General features: G+C 31.4%; 2 protein-coding genes across 3 annotated transcripts; both read right to left on the bottom strand.

The window, feature by feature from the left end:
• On the bottom strand, positions 1,178 to 6,738 carry LOC105158464 (putative E3 ubiquitin-protein ligase XBAT34). Of its 2 annotated transcripts, none has more exons than XM_011075231.2 (10): positions 6,310 to 6,738; positions 5,553 to 5,667; positions 4,827 to 4,907; positions 4,631 to 4,719; positions 4,432 to 4,523; positions 3,992 to 4,073; positions 3,733 to 3,835; positions 2,941 to 3,026; positions 1,825 to 2,544; positions 1,178 to 1,585 (listed from the first exon to the last, which is right to left on the bottom strand). In XM_011075231.2, the coding sequence occupies exons 1-9, from the start codon at positions 6,409 to 6,411 to the stop codon at positions 1,849 to 1,851; spliced, it is 1,446 nt and encodes a 481-aa protein (XP_011073533.1). In that variant the 5' UTR covers positions 6,412 to 6,738; the 3' UTR covers positions 1,178 to 1,585; positions 1,825 to 1,848. The 2 variants fall into 2 exon arrangements, with proteins under 2 accessions (XP_011073533.1, XP_011073534.1); XM_011075232.2 differs by having other exon boundaries at positions 1,825 to 2,529; positions 6,310 to 6,736.
• On the bottom strand, positions 11,492 to 15,291 carry LOC105158463 (protein CREG1). The gene is made up of 3 exons (XM_011075229.2): positions 14,832 to 15,291; positions 12,386 to 12,464; positions 11,492 to 11,735 (listed from the first exon to the last, which is right to left on the bottom strand). Exons 1-3 carry the CDS (start codon positions 15,237 to 15,239, stop codon positions 11,614 to 11,616), a joined length of 609 nt encoding a protein of 202 aa, XP_011073531.1. The 5' UTR covers positions 15,240 to 15,291; the 3' UTR covers positions 11,492 to 11,613.

The raw sequence follows: 20,158 nt of genomic DNA, 5'->3' as shown, positions 1-20,158 counted from the left end.
ATACGAAATGGCGAATAGGGTTTAAAATTAGAAATTTAAATTAGAATTTTCCGTCCAAAACAGAAACGATATAGTTGTAGATGAAGAATGCTCGGAAGGGTATAGATGTAAGTTTGAAAAAAGATGGGAAGTGTAATTTATATTATTAAAAAGGTTTAAGTGTAATTAACACTTTACATTTTATCATAATATTGAGGATAAATTAACAAACGGAGAATACCAACAAATATTTGAAATAAAATTTTTTATGTCCAAAAGTATTTAAAAATACATTTTATTATGTAAAAAAGCTTATCACATAATCTTTTTATTCAAAAAAAAAAAAATTCTGAAATATCAATTCGGGTTTTCGGATCGTTAATTTTTTGCACGATTTTTTTTTTCAAACTTTCGTGATTTTGAATTAGTTTATTCTTCAATTTATTTTACTATGAAATTAATGAATTTTGCTCCTTTGGTAGAATTTTTTCCTTTTTATTCATTAAATAAATTGATATATATGTAATAATAATTGTTTTGTACTTGCAAATTTTGAATTTGCATGAAGATATTTTTAAATTACTTTAAAAACATCTTATCATAAAAATAAGAAAATTGGTCGTCTTTTCTTCAATTGATTTCACTCGATCATAATTGTCACGATTGTCAAAAAAATTTTAAAAAAATGTTTGTAATAGTTTAAAATAAAAATTTATCAAATTAGGATTAAATGCAAATTATGCTTAATTTAGTCTGACTGTTGCAATAATTAATTATACTAATTAGTCTCGGAACAACTGATTTTAGAAAAGTTAACAAGAGCATCTGAATTCACAATTTTAAAATTATTTATGCAAATGCAAAGTACAAACATGTTCCAAACGGGTTTGGTGCAATTTATACACTGTGATATTGCAAGTGAGCAAATTATTAAATAATACTAATTTACCTCCCCGTGTTTCTTTTTTTTAAAAAAAAACAATTTACTTCCTTTAATAAAAAGGTAAATTTCTTTATTTTAAAAAACATATGAAGTAATTTTCTATTTTTCTTTCATAAGGAGGCAAACTGCTCATTTGCAATATCATCTTCCGTATTCCAAATTACCACATTCTTAAGTTGAATGAAAGAGCAAAAAATGAAATAATGAATAATTAGATGAAAAATGACAAGAGCAGGACCAAGATGAAGAAATAGCTTTTATGGAAACGTCAACGACCAAACGGGCATTTAATTATCATATATTACCGCTCAACTAATGCTCCCAATTCCCATCGAACAAAAAGCCAGAAATTGGCTCATTTTATACAGAAAGCTTACTACAGCAACACCTCACAACAATGACAACAAATACGAGAAAACTATGATGACATACACATCATAATACTCATCATCTATTATACAGCTGCACACAATGAGTTTCATCACTGTCTCTTACGAAACTTTACGTGTTTAATTTTGTTCAGAAATGTACATAACCAAATAAATACTTACGCAAGAATTGGCTTCACAAGTTCTGTTGCAGTTCTTTTTTCTCCGGTTCTGTGGACGAATGGATACTCTGCTGCAGATGCCCATTTGTCTTGGCGCTAATATTTGCTACAATCTGCAGGTCATGATCAAGATATGTATATAATGTTTTCGCAGAAATATGTAATAATTAGAGTGATGGTTAAATATTTGAAATCCTTTTTGGAGGGATTCAAAGAAGAAAGATTTCATTTTCGCAGGCAAACCAAGTTCGTCTTGGGGAGATGAAAATGCTTGCTTGTACATGCAAGAAATTGGCCATGGGTCATAAGAAATAGATTGGCTCAACCACACATGCTAGAAAGATAAACTCACCAGTAACTTATCTTTCACCAGCAACTAAACGGCATAAATGCGTACCACCTGATCGATCTTGGCACGACAAACTGGGCAGCCCCATTTTTTGGCCTTAATTTCATTCAGACAAGACATGCACCCTGCCATGTGGCCACAGGGGATGCAAGCGCCCTCGAGCGGGGCGTCCAGGCATATAGTACAAGACGATGTAACACTATCCTTGTTTTTTTCATCAACTTCACTAGATAAGGCGTCCACATTTGGTGAAGATAAATCAACAGGGCTCATATCAATTGATGGATAGAGAATCGGACCATCATAGTTAGCCGCATCCACGGCTGGAGGAGCTGATGGCATAGAAGCGAGAGATGGATTCTCTAGATTTGGCACGACAGAGAGAACGTGATTGTAAATTTCGCCGTCCGTAGCTGGGCTGCTAGTTGAACCAGCTTCTTGCACTTCACATTTGCTCCCGCTTGTCTCGTGACTAGTGGATGCCGTTCCTGTAGTGTAGTTCTCTTGGTGACTTGTGCTATTCATGGAGTTAGCTGTACTTGTGGAAGCATCCGTCCCAGATCCTATGTATGTATCACTATGTGGAGGTCTCTGATGTGCAGCAGACTGAAGGGATGCATTAATTGCCATAGCTAGCTCTTCATCTTCTGAATTTGGCGCAGGAGCAGTAGGGACTTGATTGTTGAAAGGAAATAATGGGTGCGTCACCTGATATTTAAGTAACTGAGTTCTGAACCTTTTAAAAACAGCAGAAGAGATAAACACACCCACCCACACACTCACTCACGCATCGGAAGACTATTATGTATATACAGAAAGAAAGGAAGAGAAGAAGAGAAAATCCAATCCTCAGAAGAAGAGAACCACCATTTTTTACACAGCACAAAAATCCTTTCCAAATATGATTTAAGAATGCATTCCAGAATCATTATCCCATGAATCTTCGAAGAATGGATATCCTTGTTGACTGAGTGAAAACGACACCTAAAATTTGGAAAATTTGAGAATACTTTTGCTTTGTAATGAACCCAACTCAACATTCAGCATTACAAATGAGGGTTAGATTCCACTTAAAAGACTCAAAACACAGTATCGAAGTTAAAACATCAAGTGTTATACCTGAGGAATTCCTTTACAAGCATTACAAAACCTCTGCAGTTGGTGTTTTTCATTTTCATGCACAGGTGCAAGTTTAATTCGAGTACCTACAAAACCAGGGAAAGAAAACGAGACACACTCAAGAACACATGTTAAGGCATAGTGTACAACTACCGAGCAAATAACTTGTTTGACCTCTCTTCTCATCTGCCTGCTTAAACAAAGATACCCATTTCCTCTCAAATACACAATAGCAACAGTTCAAGTAACACGAAGGACGAAGGAAGGAACAGCACGGTAATAATTAACAAAATTTAACTTGGAGAGAATAGTTATTCGGCTTGGCTGCATTGACTGCACCCTGATCATTGAGCTAATGCATAGAAAATACCACAGAGAGCCAACTAAACATTTGTTTTGATATTCACTATCATGATGATAAAGCCAATCTTATCAGAATATTCCCCAATTGCCGAAGTATAGTTTCCTTCCTTCCCCCCCCAGAAAAGTAGGACAAAAATCAACCAACCAAAAAACAACTTCAACATCACTATGACAAAATATGTCAATTAAATCAGTTAGACTAACAAGGCAGCACTCTTCATCTTTAAGCTAATATCCCCAGCTCTCAAAAATCCAACATCCACTAGGTTTAGCCACTTTAAGATTAAATATATTAACGCATTGCCTCTTTCGAGGAATTAATGGCTTGTTTCTCTCCAACATCATGGGATATGCATAAGATAAAAACAGACAAACTACATAGTTATACACAAAGTTAGTGGTACATATACAACGAACTAGAGAACATACTTTTAGAAAAATCAGATATGACTGCTGCTGGATCAGGCTGGTTAAAGTTTGGTTCTTCCAAATTGGCCTTCCATAGTGGAATTGTCGTGCGTGGTTGGGCATCCTGATCAACATGGTTAAAATTCAACATGAGGAATATCACCTTCATGGAAGCACATCCAAGGCAATACCAGAGTGAAATGAAGAACTTCCATAATTAATGAAGACAGGTGATTTGCGATCATTTAAGTGATGAAAGAAGATAGAGATACCAGGGTACCTGTAAACCAGTATAAATAGCAAGCTCCAACTTGAGAGGCTTTCTAAGGTTGCGGGAACCACAAGGCAAGATAACCACCCAACTATATAGATATCAGAGAAAAAAAAACCATTTATATTGTGGAAAAATGTGACTGAACTAACAAAAGGAGATCGTCAATGCAACTGCAAAAAGAATGTGCCTCACACAACCAGGAGAGAAGAAACATGAGAGAAAGAAAAAGAAAAAGGGGACCGTTTCTTGAACCATAAGGCTCATATTGCAACCAGTTAATTAAATTAAGCAGGATGTGACGTGTGGATCACGGCATGCTAACTCATGCAACAAAAGTTAAAGGAAATGAGAATACGCAATCTATGGCAAGAACCATCCAAAGAGAAATTCCAAAATTAATATTACTTTGTGAACAATTCGAACTATAAATTTGATATTCTACCCACACTTTTCTTGAAAGCAATTGAGGGGCAAGAAGTTCCAGAAAGCCAGGTCCATAAAGTTCTCTAAGCCAACCGGAGAATAAACAGATATGCCCCTGAGCAGCAAAACAGAGAGAGGTAAACTGTCATACTCACAGATTACAAGGCAATCAAACTGAACCAAAATGATTGCACTAAGATAATCACAAAGTCGGCTAAGTACCTCAAATGTGCGGACAACATTGCTATACCCTTTGGCTCTTGCAACATCAAGAGGGGTTTGACAATCATCATTCATTGCGAGCGGATTTGCTGAACATCCGGATAAAGAATAAATGGAAAAATAATACACATAATAAGTGCACGTACTCTTCTCTGAGAAAAATCATCCTAAATAACGCTATTGCATGCATACACACCTCCATGTGAAAGAAGCAACTTTACAGTATGTTCAAGTCCTCTTTTCGCAGCATGATGTAAAGGAGTTCCGGCATGGCGACCTTCAAATGAGAGAACACTTAGGAAGATGAATACAGAGAAAACTAACTACTAGGAAAATGCTTAGACCAACCACTAGATCTCAGTGACTAATCCTCATATGAAAGAAGCTGCCAGAAGAACAATGTGAGAGCAATATACAGACCAACCAAACATGTGGATATCACAAATCCACGAGGTTCGGTGATGATGCAAATCAATGTTCTCACAGGTGGAAAGTAGAAAATCAGTAGAAAATTGAAAAGGAGAACGTACTAAGTCAAAGAACAAAAATTGCCAGAACTCAAACATAACCCAGGAATCGTCTTAGTACTCATCCTATGCAGGCTACTCGTTTCAGTTTATGCAGACCAATGATAAGTCTATGCAAAGTCCAAGAGATTTTTTTAGACATAAGTACCAATCCTTTCTGAGATTATAGTTGCGTGGACACAGTAATATATCACAAATACTGTCATGAAGGTGCCTTTTTTCCTATTTTTTACAAGCCACCATATTTAATTAACAAAATTCCTTTCACTTTCATGCATAATAACTCTAGGCAGGGTTAACAAAAAAAAAAAAAAAACAGATGCATAATCGAGGTGAACTGCAAACCATGAAAATTATGTACCAGATAACAACTGCTACAACCAAAAGTCATTTACCTGGACGGTATGCATTGACATTGGCGCCCAATTCGATCAAAGTTTTTGCAACATTGTAAAGCTCCGGATTCAGGCAAGCTACAATCAGTGCAGTCTTGCCTTCACTATCAATCCACTGCTACCACAAAATCCATTCAGAACTTATAACATACATCTCAAAGAATGAGTATAGTTCTAAACAAATAGCTTAAAATATACAATCTAATTGCAAGGTGTTTGGTAGTAACAATAGTCAGCACTAGGTGCTGCAGTGCCAAACCTTCCTGCCAGACCAACAAGAGAGGACGAAACAATGGCGCTGCCGCTAACTCAGCATTTAATGCTGTGATCAACACATACTTTACGCATTTTGGTACACGTTAACCCCATACTTTTAGAAGTAAAAGAGCATAAACATTGACATAAATGTGCATTTGAACACAAAGTTTGCATTATATATATCTACAAACTACTATATAGAACTTCTGTATGTGAAATTCCAACGGAATTCTTGCCGATTTAGACTTGAAATTTTAATCTAAGTAAAAAGAACCCATCTTTCCACTAAAAACACCCAAAATCCTGTTTAAATACTCATAACACACATAGAACCTCATGTACGCAAGCCAGGAGTCATTTTCAACCACACAATCCAACAAAATTGACATGGGCATTGACTCAAAATCAGTAATCGTTCACATAAACACAACACACATAAACATATGTATATAGCATGTAGATGAGCACACTAGTACACAAAAATTTCCAAACTCGATACCTCAAGTCCAGCCCCTTGACTTCGGAGAGCTTTGATGCCTTCAACATTCGCATAATTCACCTGCTGATACAACAATTCATCTTTAGATTGTTGCTGCCCCATTTGCTTCCAGGTTGAATTATTTCCCCCTTATAACAACAAAAGAAAAGCAGTGGGGAACCCTCCAATCTCAATAAGAAGAAGAAAACAAAAAGCACCCCATGAATTTTTTGGGGGAAAGAAGAAAAGGGTATTAGATAATGATCAGCGGTGAAAAGCTCTTCGACTTTTTCGCTCGAAGAAATTGTGAATTGTCGAGTCGGAAGTTTGATCAGTGGGACACAGATAAATGGGAGATTTCTTAATAGAGAAGGGAGCGTAGCCGAGGCGTTTCTTGGATTTTGAGGATTTCCTTGGTTCTATTTCTTGAATGCATTCGTTCATAAATAATTTAACTTCACAAATTACAAGCTTGATTAAAGGGTGTGTTTAATAGTCTCTTTTGCAGGAAAATTATAAACAAAGCTGTGAGTTTAGTTGAATCTTGAGACTGTTCAAAAATAAAAGAAAAAAAGTAAAAACAAATAAAATAAATTTGAGGGTATGGAAAAAAAAGTTTAATTTATACTACATATAAATAAGATTAATTATAAGAATATAAATTATTATAAAAATAGACTATTTAATAGTCCTAATACCTCTAAACTACTTAGACAATGATAAATATATCCTTTACAAAAAACAATATTTCCACGCAATTAATTTGTTACAAAAAGATTCTTAAATACTTAAGGAAAAAATTACTTTACTTGAGCATGGTAAAATTTAAACTGAAATAGCGTCTCAATAATATATAAAATACTAAAGTTGTGATTGGTATGTTGAAATTGAATGGGAACGAAATGGGTTTTTCGAAGTTCGTTCTTACATCTTAATTGATATACTCTATATTCGGGAATGCTTATTCCCTCAGACGGGGATTAGTCATTCCCTTCCTCAATCATGATATTAGCTATTCCAAACATATAGGGAATGAAAGTTTTTTTTTCCTTGTACTTATGTAATATTAAGTTTTAACTATTGTTAAATATGAGTACTTTTTGGTATCTAGTATTAAGAAATAATTATGTATATGTGATAAGAAAAAGGTGATATTAATTTGAAAATTAATTATTTTATTAATTCAACAAATTTCTTTAGTTGAGTATTGAATATATAATGGTATATGTACTGATTAAATACATTAGTCTATTGGATTGTTCGAATTATTTCTTAATATTTTGGCAGAATAATATAATTTATATGTTTAATAAGTCAATAAATTATTAATTATGTAAATAAATAATATATATTTAATAATATATGAGATGTTTTATAAATTGCTTATAACTTTCCATAGGTAATTTTGATAACACTGTTGTTATATAATTAAATTCAACATACTCAATAAAATATTGATAAATATTTTTTCAAAAAAAGTTCAAAAGAGCAAATGCATTATAAAATTTGCTAATGAAATCAACTAAGGAACTAAGGATTGACAATTCTATTACTTTCTACGTTATTATGTATTCCAATCATCGGAATATTATTCAAATATGATCCATTTTCCTTCTTTATTTTATTCCTAAATAGATTTCATTCCCATTTAATTCCATTCCTACGTATGATTCATAATATAAACTTCAAAAATTCAAAACAAAAATAAATTAATATCATGAAACTTTAAGTAAAACTTATCAATCTAATTAATTAGAAGTGCTTTTGAAAATTAATATGAGTAACTTCCAGCTAAATGATTTTATTTTAATTTTAAGATTCGACAATTATTTTTTAAGTTGTACTTTCTCATACTTTTGTTGTTTACCACAATATTGTGGAGGTAAAATAATACTCAAAAGTGCAACTTAGGGTTGTGATAAAATATACAATAGTCATGAGAATGTGCTAAGTGTTTATTTTTTACTGCTAAAAGGGATTCTCTTACTTAAATACTCTTTTTTCAATAATATAAAAGAATTAGTTATATAAAAGGTGGACATCATAATTGGTCTTTCAGGTTTGTGATTAGGATCACTTTAGAACCTAAAATATATTTTTTAATTTCAGCATCCAACAATCTATAAACTTTAGTTTCTTATTTCAAATAGATCATTTGACCATTTTTCGATGAAAATGTGGCTAAAAAATGATCATGTAACCAGCACATGGCTATGCTATAGGGGTTATTTTTGTCATTATTGTATTTTTCTTTAAAAAAATAGATAAATTACACATGGCCTAGCAGTAGTATGTGACATGGGCATATTCTCCAAACAAGCACATTATGTATTCAAACCAAAAGTTACACGCCTAGACTGTATTATGTAACATGGTCATGTCCTTCAATTATGAGTTTCAGTGCATGAATAGGCTAAAGCACGCTTAGATTGTATTCCACCTCTAAGGTCGTGTTTTTGTCCCAGAGTCGCGGTATTACCAAATTCTTCTCCAATCATAATTTTATAAACTTTTCAACTTAATAAGGAAGAATTTCAGACATTTCTAAGGGACAAAAAATCATTTAGCTAAAACGATTCATCCATAGTATTCTACAGAGCAACTTTCTGAGATTGTGGTAGATTAAGAGGAAAGATTTTGTTCTAACTCATCTTCAATTTTGCAACAATATGTTTCCTTTGTTAATGATCGATAATGATGCAAAGATCATTATCGGACTCCACCTTATAATTTTTCTTCAACAGTTGTCCCACACTTAATAAATTTTGAGTCAATTCTGGTAGATAACAGCATCTTGGATGATATTGTTCTTACCTCCTTTTGTTTGGACAGTAATAGCTCCTTTTCCACTAATTTCAGGAGATTTGCTATCTCCAAGTTCACTTCTGAGGAATAAGATTCATCAAAATCTACAAACTATCGTTATTTCAGGAGATTTGTTGCATCCACTGTCCACATACCAAATATTCTCAAATTGTTGAGAGCTTAAGCATGAATTTTCATTTACTTGATCACCTTCTTCCTTTTCGATGAAGTTGGCATCTTTCTTCTCACGATCTTCTTGATACCAACAATCTCGTTGAGAGTGATTTTCATTTCTACACCTCTTGCATTTACTCCAACACCTGTTTGTGTCGTGGCCATTTTTTCAACAAGTACGACAATAAGAATTTGAGTCTTGATTAGATCCTCTCTAGTTAGAAATGCCTCCTCCTCCTTGACCTTGACCTCGACCACGACCACGACTACAACCACGACCACAACCATGAGATTTTTGGTGTCTCCCACAACATCTTCCTCGTGATTGTGCTGACATATTTTTTTCATCCTGCAAGTTGTTGTCCTGTTTTTCCTATTTTTGCAAAATATTTATTTTTCCTTGAAAAGCTTGCTCAAGTTTTGAGTTGAAAATCTGCTCATCCTCTTTTCATGGGCTTCAAGGAAACCCATGAGCTCATCGAAAGTCAAAATTGATAAATCTTTATATTCTTAAATTGCTGCAACAATATGCTCGAATTTTACTGGTAAGCATCATAGAACTTTTTCAATGATTTTCTTCTCTTATAAAGTATCTCCGTAGCCTCTTATTTGATTTACTACGGAAGAAACTCTAGAAAGGAACTCTTGCGCATTTTTTGAATCTTTCATGGAAAGATTGTGATCACCTTCTCATGTCCTCCAAATTGATTTTTCAGAATTTGCCATGCTTCTTTTGCGGTCTTGGCACCAGTAATACGCAGAAGAATTGATCGACTCACTCCTTGGTGCATAAAGGACAAGGCTTTTGCATCCTTTATCTTGTTCTCTTTATGCTCTTTTTTTTTTTTTTTTTTTGTGCATTTAAATGCAGCTACTTCCTCCAAAGTATGAGAAATAAATCCCTCTTCAACAATATCCCAAAGTTTATGTGACTTGAATTGGGTTTTTATAAGAACACTCCAAACTTTGTAAGCCTGGCTAACAAAGATAGGAATTTCTTGTTGGGAATATGTGAATGTAAAAGCTTTTGATTGCTTGAAGATGCCATAGAAAAGAGATGGAGTAATCAGAACTTAGGGTGGCTCTGATACCACAAATAAATTGAAAATTTGGAGGAAGATATTGAGATGGAAAAAATTATAGATATATTGGAGAGATTTTTGCACTACAAATATTTTTCATTTATTTTTTTCATGCTTCAACCTCAAGATTACAACCCTTTATGAAGGAGAGCAATCATTAAATTAACAACACTTTCTTATGGATAGAAATTTGACTAATAATTTCCTCGGGATAAAATAACAATTCTCTATAAATACATATTTAACTTGATGATCTTGAAGAGCCATGTACATGTATTATCATTTTAGAGTTGTAAATTACCATTTTGAACACAAACTACTTTGGTGTACATTATGTGTATGAATTAAACCACTTCCATATAAAAAATAAAATCACAGTTAAATTATTTCCTCCCCCCTCTTTTCTCATTTTTTTTTTTGTTTGTTCTCTTTCCTCTTCATTGTATTATAATTATCTTTACCCCTTAAATATTACAATGCTTTACATTCATCAAATTCATGATAATTATCACATTTATTTACTGAATTTTAAAAAAATCGCAAAACTACATTTATAACCCAATTTTTTTTCTAGTGTATCAAATTAATGTTATATAATTATATAAGTAATAAGTGAATTTTCGCCCTATTTTTCACACACATTGAGTGTGCCACGATCACCAATCTCCTCAACAAGTGACAACATTTTTTATAGGCTTTTTGTTATGATAATTATAAAGGTAGATGACGCCCCTTTTCTTACAATATTACATACACCCTGTGAGGGGTGTTAGTATTATTGTGCACCCAAAGGATATATGTGTAAATTTTTGTCGCTGAATAGAGAATGTATTTATAATTACAATTACAATTTTTAGAGATGTACTTGTAATTGTGAAAATAACAGAGAATATGTGTATCTATATGTCACTTGAAAAATGCCAATATAATTTACTCTAATTATAAATATAATTATATGTGCACGCCCATCAAGTGTTCAATTACCGAGCCTTTTAAGAAAAAGTATATATCACATACAAATAGATATTTTTTTTAGGAAAAAAATTAACATTAGATAAATTGAAACATAGAAATTGAAATGTGTAATCACTACTAAATAGTACGTATAGATCAATAAAACTCAAGAGGACTATTGCTAAATATTCAAAATAATACATTTATGACTTCCACACCAACCATTAATTCATAATTAATATAATTATAGTAATTGGAACCATTTTTCACACATTTATTCAAATACAACTTATATTGGAAGCTCCTACACTTAGATTTTGGAGTTGAAGTAGTCAAACACTTTGGGATATTTTGCAGGAACAAATTCATTAACTAAAAATATCCTTTTAATGTCCAATTTGAACACAACAAACCCATTCTGCTTAGGCCAACCTGCATGCACACAAACATCAATCCAAATTAATCACATAATAAATAGGAATAATTATATATAAATCCTTTATAATTGGAAAAATTACTTCTATTATCTCTAAGGTTTGATTCCGTTTAATAAATAAATTCCTCCACTAGTTAAAATTAATTGAATTTACTGATATTAATTAAAAAAAAATCAGAAGAAAACCCATATCAACCATTTATTTACTTATTACTGATTTATTGGATATCAAATAAATTTTTTATGGCCAAATTACCCTTATACATCTTCACGCGTCAGTGCATGTGAGGAAGTATATTTCCGTCATTATAAAGGTAGTTTAGTCAGAAAAAATTTGTTTCGTCTACAATAAGTCAGTTCATGATAAATATCAATTTTTTTATTTAATATTTTTGTTAATATCAACAAATTCAGTTAATTTTGACTAATAAAGAGACCTATTTGTTAGACAAAAGCAAATTTCAGGAGTACTAAATGTAATTTTTTAAAAATTTAGGGGGTTTACGTGTAATTACACCCAACCTCAGGGGAGGGCATTATAATTATTCCTAATAAATATAATTATATTGGATCGAACAAATTTAAATTATTTCTTAAAAAATAATTATGCCAATTCAGAATATTAATTAATTATGGGCGTAATTACCTGCCAATTGAGGGTGATCTCTGAATAAGGCAGCTTCAGCAGAGGCAGCTTCAGCAGAATTTTGATTGAGTAACCTCAACTGAATTAATAATAAACAAAATAACTGAGAGAAAGAAATTAAAACAAAAACATATGTCCTTAATTTATTCGAAAAGTAATTATTGCTCATTTCGACAAAGTATGTGTAGTCAGATTATTTTTATCTCGGGGAAAAATGCAATTTTAATTCTATAATTTATAATGGTAGTATTTTTAATTTTGTACGAATTATTTTTTTTAAATTTAGTCATATAATTATGAAATTTTGGCATGCGATGTACAAGTCATATATAATTTTTCAACTAAATTGATCGAAAAATGATTAAAATTGCCCAAATTTTAAAATTAAAAAATTAAAAATTGAGAAACTTAATTTGTACAAAATTAAAAATATCAACATCATAAGTACAGAACTAAAATTACAATTTTTTCTATAATCTTGTCACTGATATGTTATAATAATTATTTTACAGCACACAGAACTTCAAAAAACCCTAGCATTTGTTATTTTATTTAATATTATTTATAATTATTCAATTAGTTTTTAGAAAAGGTTGTTCATTATTGAATTTAAAAGATAATTGATCAGTGAACACAGAAAGAAATAATTTTTGGCGAAATGGATATATATAACATTTTAATGTTTAATAGAAAAACAATTGGGACTTCAAAAAAAAAAAAAAGTAGAAAAACAATTGGTAAAATGGAGTACTGGAAACACTATGAGAAAGAAAGCTATCGGGTGGTGACTGTGGTTTTTGTGAGTGCAGTTAATATATTTGTGATGGTTAAAAGTCATAATAAAAATGAGTTACGACAAAAATAATTTTATGGTGAATAAATTAATTTTGCATCAATTTTTATTTAAGTTTATATGATTAATAATAATTATTTACCACTATTTCAAATCAAAGTCAATAAAATTGTATTTTTTTACTAGTGAGAAAATAATCATGAGACATTTAATATCTTTATAACACGCCAACATGCAATCTTTGTACATTAAATCTTTCTTAAATGAGTGACGATGAGATCCGATTTCAAAGCAATTTATATATGTCAATAATTAATTATAATCGCATCATGAATTTCAATCAGTAATAATTCACATATATTATTTACTAATATTAAATATGTACCTATATATAACTATTAATGATCACATAATAAATTTTAATTAGCAACAATTAATATATATTGTTTACTAATATCAAATAGGGTAAATACACTTTGCCCCCTAAATTAATTCCTGATTTAGCCTTCTAAATTAATAAATATAATACTTATCCCCTTGATTGGACTAAAATACCCCTTATACTTTGAATAATTATATTATTCTCGATATAATTTAGTATTTTTCATATTAAATCCTTATCACATTATTTTTGAATTAAAGTTTTTAAAAAAGAGAGAATTTAAATTAAAAATAGAGTATAAATTAATGTATATAGTAGTTACACAACAAATATAATATAACTAATCATTTATATATGCTTTTTAAAAGAAATTGACAAATATATATGGTTAATCAAAAGTTAAATATTTTTTAAAAAAATAAATAAATATAAATATTTTATCATTTTTTTAAAGAAAATATATTCAAAAAATAAATATTTTATCATATTTTTATAGAAAATATATTCAAAAAATCATTTCATTACTCATTTTTATCTAAGAGAATAAACAATTAATAACTTAATTTTATTACCAAATTAATAAAATCTTTTCATGAAAACTTTTTGTGTGTTTATTGTACTCATTGATTATTTGACTTTGAGTATGTAAAATATAATAAAATTCAAACTATTTAATTCACTAATTATTTATTATTCTATTATAATTAAGAGATATTTTTTTAATTAAGAAAAATAAAACTTAAAATGCAAAATTATGAGAGAAAAAAATTCTTTGAACTATATATATAATATAAGGGAAATATTGCTCAAAATTTTAATAACATGGGTAAGTATTAGGTATATTAGTTTAGGGGGATAAATGTTGCATTAGAAATAGTTTAGAGGCAAAGTGTATTATACCCAATAACATATGTATAACTATTAATGAAAAAAATGCAATTTATCCCCTGTGATATGAGAAATGAACAAAAAATTTATTTGTAAAAAATAAAATAATAAATTATCTCATGTATTTTGAAAAATGAAGCAAATTATCCCACTACTAATAGGGGGTAACTTGCTTCGTTTTTTTAAAAATAAAGGGATAATTTGCTAATTTTTTTTCGCAAGGAATATCTGCTCGTTTCACATATAATAGGAAGGTAAAATTAAATTTAACCCAACTATTAATATACGATAATCACCGATATCAAATATACATATATAACTATTCAAGAATTATGGTTAAAATAGAGTGATGAAAAGAAAAAAGAGGAAGAGCATATATATACCCTCCCGGAGAGAGTGATTTTAGCGCAAAGGGGTGACTGAGGGTCGGTGGTGGCGTTGCATGTGCCGAGCTCGTATTCACTCAGCGTGAACGACGATCTCGGGTATTTAAGGGCATTAAGCCCTGTGGGATCCCGCGTTGTCGTCAGATAAAAGTAGGGAGTGCCGGTGCCGGCATCGCTGTACGACATCACATTGCCAAAGGGCGTGAGGTCGGAGTAATCAAGTGTGTTGAGTACGCCCCAGGAGCCCTGGCTCACCAGCCACCGGGCGAATAACGGGGCGTTCTTGGGGTCGGGTCGGGGCGGGGTTTGTGCTGCTGCTTGTGAGATATCTTGATTATTAGTGAAGATGATGAAGACAACAAAGAGGATTGGTGCAAGTAGGAAGTTGTGAAGGATCATGGCCATGTTTTCACTTCTCACTTTGTTTTCTTCTGCTTTTTGTGCTAAGAGTTTGGAGAGGGTAGTAATATATAGTTGTTTGTAAGTGTGTATGCATATATTTCCCTCTCTCTCTCTCTCTCTCTCTCTCTCTCTCTCTCTCTCTCTCTCAAGTGTCTGCAATTTTCAATGATATTGTACATGAAGATTATCGCTCTATAAAAAAATAATAATAATTTATTTTTTATATTTTTTAAAATAAAATAATTTATCTTTCTATATATTTAAAAGTGTAGTAATCTAAGAAGGTAAATTGCTTCATTTTGAAAAGCACAAGTGATGAATTACTGTATTTTTAAAAATACAAGAAGATAGATTGCTATTTTTTTTTTTTTATAAAAAAATAATTTACTTATTTACAATATGAAAATTGCTTGTTTTTTGCTTTAGTCTTAATTACAAATACTAGATAGTTTCCAAAGTTGGGGCTCATCACTACCTAAGATTAGGTAGTGGACAATTGACTATTTCTTTCAAAAGTGCTGTGCTGATGAATGGTTCTATTACTGCAAGTTGAAAGCTATGTATCTTATAAACAGTCCTTACCAAGATTTAATTTCCATACTTCTCAAACAATAATATATATATATACTAACCGTTGCAGCACACCATTCCTATATATATAAAATAAATAATATTTTGTATTTTAAAATATATTATGAATAAATATATATATATAAACCAATTCATCATATTTCTAAAAAAGAAATTAAAGCAACAACAAAAAAAAGAAAAATCAATTTAAGGGTATTATTGAAATAATAATAAAATTGGTATTCCGATATCATAATTGTCATTTGGTAAGAGAAAAAGATACTTTATATAGATATATACAATTATTAGCAATATGATAAACTATGAAAAGATCAGATTGTTTGTTTTCATTTTTCTCCTTTCGAAATAGCCAAAAACATATTCAAATGTTTGCTTATATCTTTACAAAACACATCATATAATGTGTTATAACTTATACTTATTTATCTAATTACACTTATACAAAATACGAAATCAAAACTATTAAAAACTCCGAAAGACATACGCACTTATTTCTATTTTTCTTCCTCTCGATTTTCCAAAAAAAAGTGAAAAGGAACGCCTAAAAAATTCAGGGTAAATCACAGTAACAGTATTAAGTCCAGATACACAAACACTCTCTTTATATATATTTAGTGACAAAAATTTACACAAATACCCCTATCTCAAAATAAAACAACACATAAGTACAACTTAACATTTGCCCCCAGTCGAGTCTCGAGTCCATAAAAAGTGGGCTTAATGCAGGTTATCCTTCTATAATATTATAAATAAATAAATTATTATTCTATAATAAAAAAATAATAATTTATTCCTATATACTTTTTAAAATAAAATAATTCTCCTTGTAAGACTGGATGTAGCCCACATTCGAGGCACATAGGCGTTTACCAGTTCAGAGTGCTATCAAAAGAACCCTACTATAATACGACCGTTGATGGTAAGATTGTAATCTATGGGCCCCACAGCCTAATTGTAATAATTTTTTTCCCCTCTTTGCCCCCAATTTTGTATGTCTCAATGACGAGAATGCCCCTGTTTGTCCTTTTAATTTCAGCATGACAAAAATTTAAGAAGCTGACACACGTTAGAACTAAATGTGAGCTAACTTCCTTCTCTGTATCCTCCATTATTGTCGCCTTTGAAGCTAAGGTTTATATCCGTCGTAATAACATCGGCAACGTCTTGATCCGTTTATGTTATGGGATTCCGATTGTTAGAAAAAGACTGATTTAGGACACTGCCCTACCAAAAACATAAAAGGGTAAACGCAATGTACCCCTATGATATGATACGTGGAATGAGTGAATACTTTTTGTGAAAAAAGAATTAACAAATTAATCCCTTGTGTTTTAAAAAATAAAGTAAATTATTCCTTATTAATGATTTAGATATGGCATAATTTGTTTCATTTTTCAAAACACAGAAAATAATTTGTTATTTTATTTTTTATTTGTGATTTTTTTTGCTCATTTTTTCGTATAACATAGAATAAATTACATTTTTTCTAAAAGAAACAAGGGAAATTTCAATCCAACTATTTCTTTAGACCAACGTATATGGCGAGTCCATGGTACGTCGCTGGCAACTCGCACTAAAAAATTATAAACATTTAACTACGGTTAATTGTCATGATTAATAACAAATAGTCATAACAAATAATTATTGACCACGGCCATGCAACGTGTTAGCCGTAACTTTTGTGATGGTGGCTAAAAGCATGGTAAATGTTTTGATCATTACACTTAGCCGTGGCAAATAAACTTTTCATAGTGAAAAAATTAATTTTTTGCATCAATTTTATTTAACTATGATTAATAGTAGTTACTTTATATAGTTTTTAGCCATAACCATTAGTAATATAGTCAATAATAAATCTTTTCCAATGAAGACACTTGAAATTTTCATCTATTTGTCTTGTTGAGGACAAAATAGTAATGTAACCATGCAATACTACTTGGAATAGGGGAGGGTAAATATGAAGTTATACTAACACTGGTAAAATTATACCTTTTTTTTCTTATAGGATAAGGGTGTTCAATACATTTAATTCTCTACTTTGCAAAATTTGTAAAAGAGTTCGAAAATTAAGAAAACTCGATACGTCTAGTCCTCAATGGTTTTAAATTGAGAAAACTCGCTACATTTAATCATCTACTTTATGGTGTATGGGACTAATTGTCGAATTTTCTTAATTTTGAAATTATTTTAAAAATTTCGTAAATTAAAAGAGTAAAAGTGTAGAACTCCGTATTCTACGGGACTAACAGTGTAATTTTGCCGACTAAGATTAGATAATCCAATGTCCGAGATAAACATGGCCCAAGTGTAACATCATTAACTTACTCAAACAAGACTAATTTCCTTCAAAATTTCAGTCTCGTAAGATTAATGGTTTTCAAGAATTGGATGCAATAATAATCACATGTATATATATAAAATTGGCAATACACATAAAAGTGAAGACTCACATGCGCCACCCATGATGTATTGGAGTCAAGCTTCAGAGTGCTGCTAGTGGCACACATGACTGATGCATAGGTAGTGCTTTACTTGGCAATGGAGCATGATATGTTGCTAGTGCTTTGACCAACAATTTTGTCATCTCTCCAACTTGGACTGCAATCTATCCATTTAGGCCCTTCACGTACCCTTCAACTTTCTATTTTTCTTTTTACTTAAATGGGTCTGAATTTAAATAATTACCTTAAAAAAATCGAACTATTTTTAAAAAAATTGCGACAAAACAATAATAATACGAGTAGATTTAGGATAGCTAAAGCCAAGGCGATGTTGAAGTTGATGAACGCAAATGTTTATAGTCGAACGGTCGGATGGAACTGAAATGTGAAAATGGAAAAGGTCTAAGAAAAGTTTATTGTAATGGGCATGAAGTGAAATGGTGTAGATGACTGTTGGTAGTGGGGTTGCATTATTGTCCTTTCAATTGCCAAATTTTGGTTACTACTCTTGCTGTACTACATGATTAGTTTGAAAATTGTAGTCCATGTAAAATTTGAGTGAGTTCAACTAATGTTGTATTAAGTGTTACTGTAGATTATGTGGGTGTTGATAATTTTTGTTAGATTGTTATGTTGGAAGATTGTGAAATGTATACATTTAAATACAAGAAAAGGGTTCATACGGTTCGAAAAATTCTGCTAGGAATGAGATTAGTACATGTTTGGGGCAAGTTTTACCGGACCAGAGTCAGAGTCGGAGTCCCACCAACCCGTCTGTAATCGGGAAAAAACCTAGATCTACTCTGCTTCGAATTCACCCCGCTCCAATTCGGCTCTAGAGCCAACGGGTTTGACGTGGAAAGTCTGATTAAATTTTTTACTTTCTTCACTATTCAATATAAGTTCCTTGAAAAAATTAAAATTATTATTTATAAGTACCTAATAACTAATTATTGTGTTAAAAAGTAGAATTGATTTTGAACAAATTAAATATAGGGAAAATAATATTTCTAATAAGTTAGGCCCGTTTTATTTTTACTACCATTCGTTACGGGATTAGCAATTCCACAACAGTATGACAAACATAAATACTGTCAATCATAAACATTTATGGGAGGTGCAATTAATGCTATTTTCGACCCTGGTAGCCCTTCCGGATCGAATTCGACTCCGTTTTCTAATTTAAATATCGAATAGCCTTAGTTGGGGGCAACCCGACAAGCCTAACGTGTTCTTTGTTATCAAAATCTACTTACAGGAAGCTTGACGAGGTAATTGCAATCCCACCTAAGGGCAATCCAAGGTCACCATCCGACCCGAATCTTGGCAACCTACAATCAGACCTAATTTATAGGACTAAAAATACTATATTCCTTAAATATATTTATAAATATTATTCGAGACCTGTTCAAGAGAAGACTTGAGACCATCCCAAACACGGTGGAGTCCACAAAATAAAAATCTATCACTAAATCCAATAATTTGGATGGGATAAGTTCAGAGTAAAACCCTATTCTACTTCCCCATTGACCATGTGAACCCATGTCTGATCAGTCAAATTCTATTTTATTAAGATAGATATTTAAGAATAAATTAAAAGGCCAAGCATCATATGTTTTTTACATTAGAACGTCTATATCATATTATAAATTTACAAATTCATTCCTAGGTGCGAGATTGAATTTGCAATTTAATAGGACTACAGGTGATAATGGATCACGTTTCATAATCCAATAATATCTAGTCTGTATCAAATATATCGCAAGTTTATTTGCCTTACTATGACATTGGATTAGAAATTACCATGATTTCTCCAACTCACCACTTATGTTGCCCGTGCCAATTCTCACGAGCCATATTCATAAGTTGAAGGAATCGGCAGTTGACCAA

This window comes from Sesamum indicum, linkage group LG3 (genome assembly GCF_000512975.1).
Source record: "Sesamum indicum cultivar Zhongzhi No. 13 linkage group LG3, S_indicum_v1.0, whole genome shotgun sequence".
In the NCBI taxonomy this organism is placed as follows: domain Eukaryota; kingdom Viridiplantae; phylum Streptophyta; class Magnoliopsida; order Lamiales; family Pedaliaceae; genus Sesamum; species Sesamum indicum.
Note: the sequence above shows the minus strand (reverse complement) of the source record. Positions and strands in the feature narration are given on the sequence as shown.

Bases quoted from the DNA above. Each gene is read 5' to 3' on its own strand.
- LOC105158464 (XM_011075231.2), bottom strand. From the start codon at position 6,411: ATGGGGCAGCAACAATCTAAAGATGAATTGTTGTATCAGCAGGTGAAT. The intron at 4,720-4,826 runs GTGTGTATGCAT...CCGGATGTTCAG, and splicing joins GTTGCTTCTTTCACATGGAG to CAAATCCGCTCGCAATGAAT. The intron at 2,545-2,940 runs GTATAACACTTG...TTCAGAACTCAG, and splicing joins CTTGTAAAGGAATTCCTCAG to TTACTTAAATATCAGGTGAC.
- LOC105158463 (XM_011075229.2), bottom strand. From the start codon at position 15,239: ATGGCCATGATCCTTCACAACTTCCTACTTGCACCAATCCTCTTTGTT. The intron at 12,465-14,831 runs GTATATATATGC...TTATTAATTCAG, and splicing joins AAATCACTCTCTCCGGGAGG to TTGAGGTTACTCAATCAAAA. The intron at 11,736-12,385 runs GTAATTACGCCC...GTGTGCATGCAG, and splicing joins AGATCACCCTCAATTGGCAG to GTTGGCCTAAGCAGAATGGG.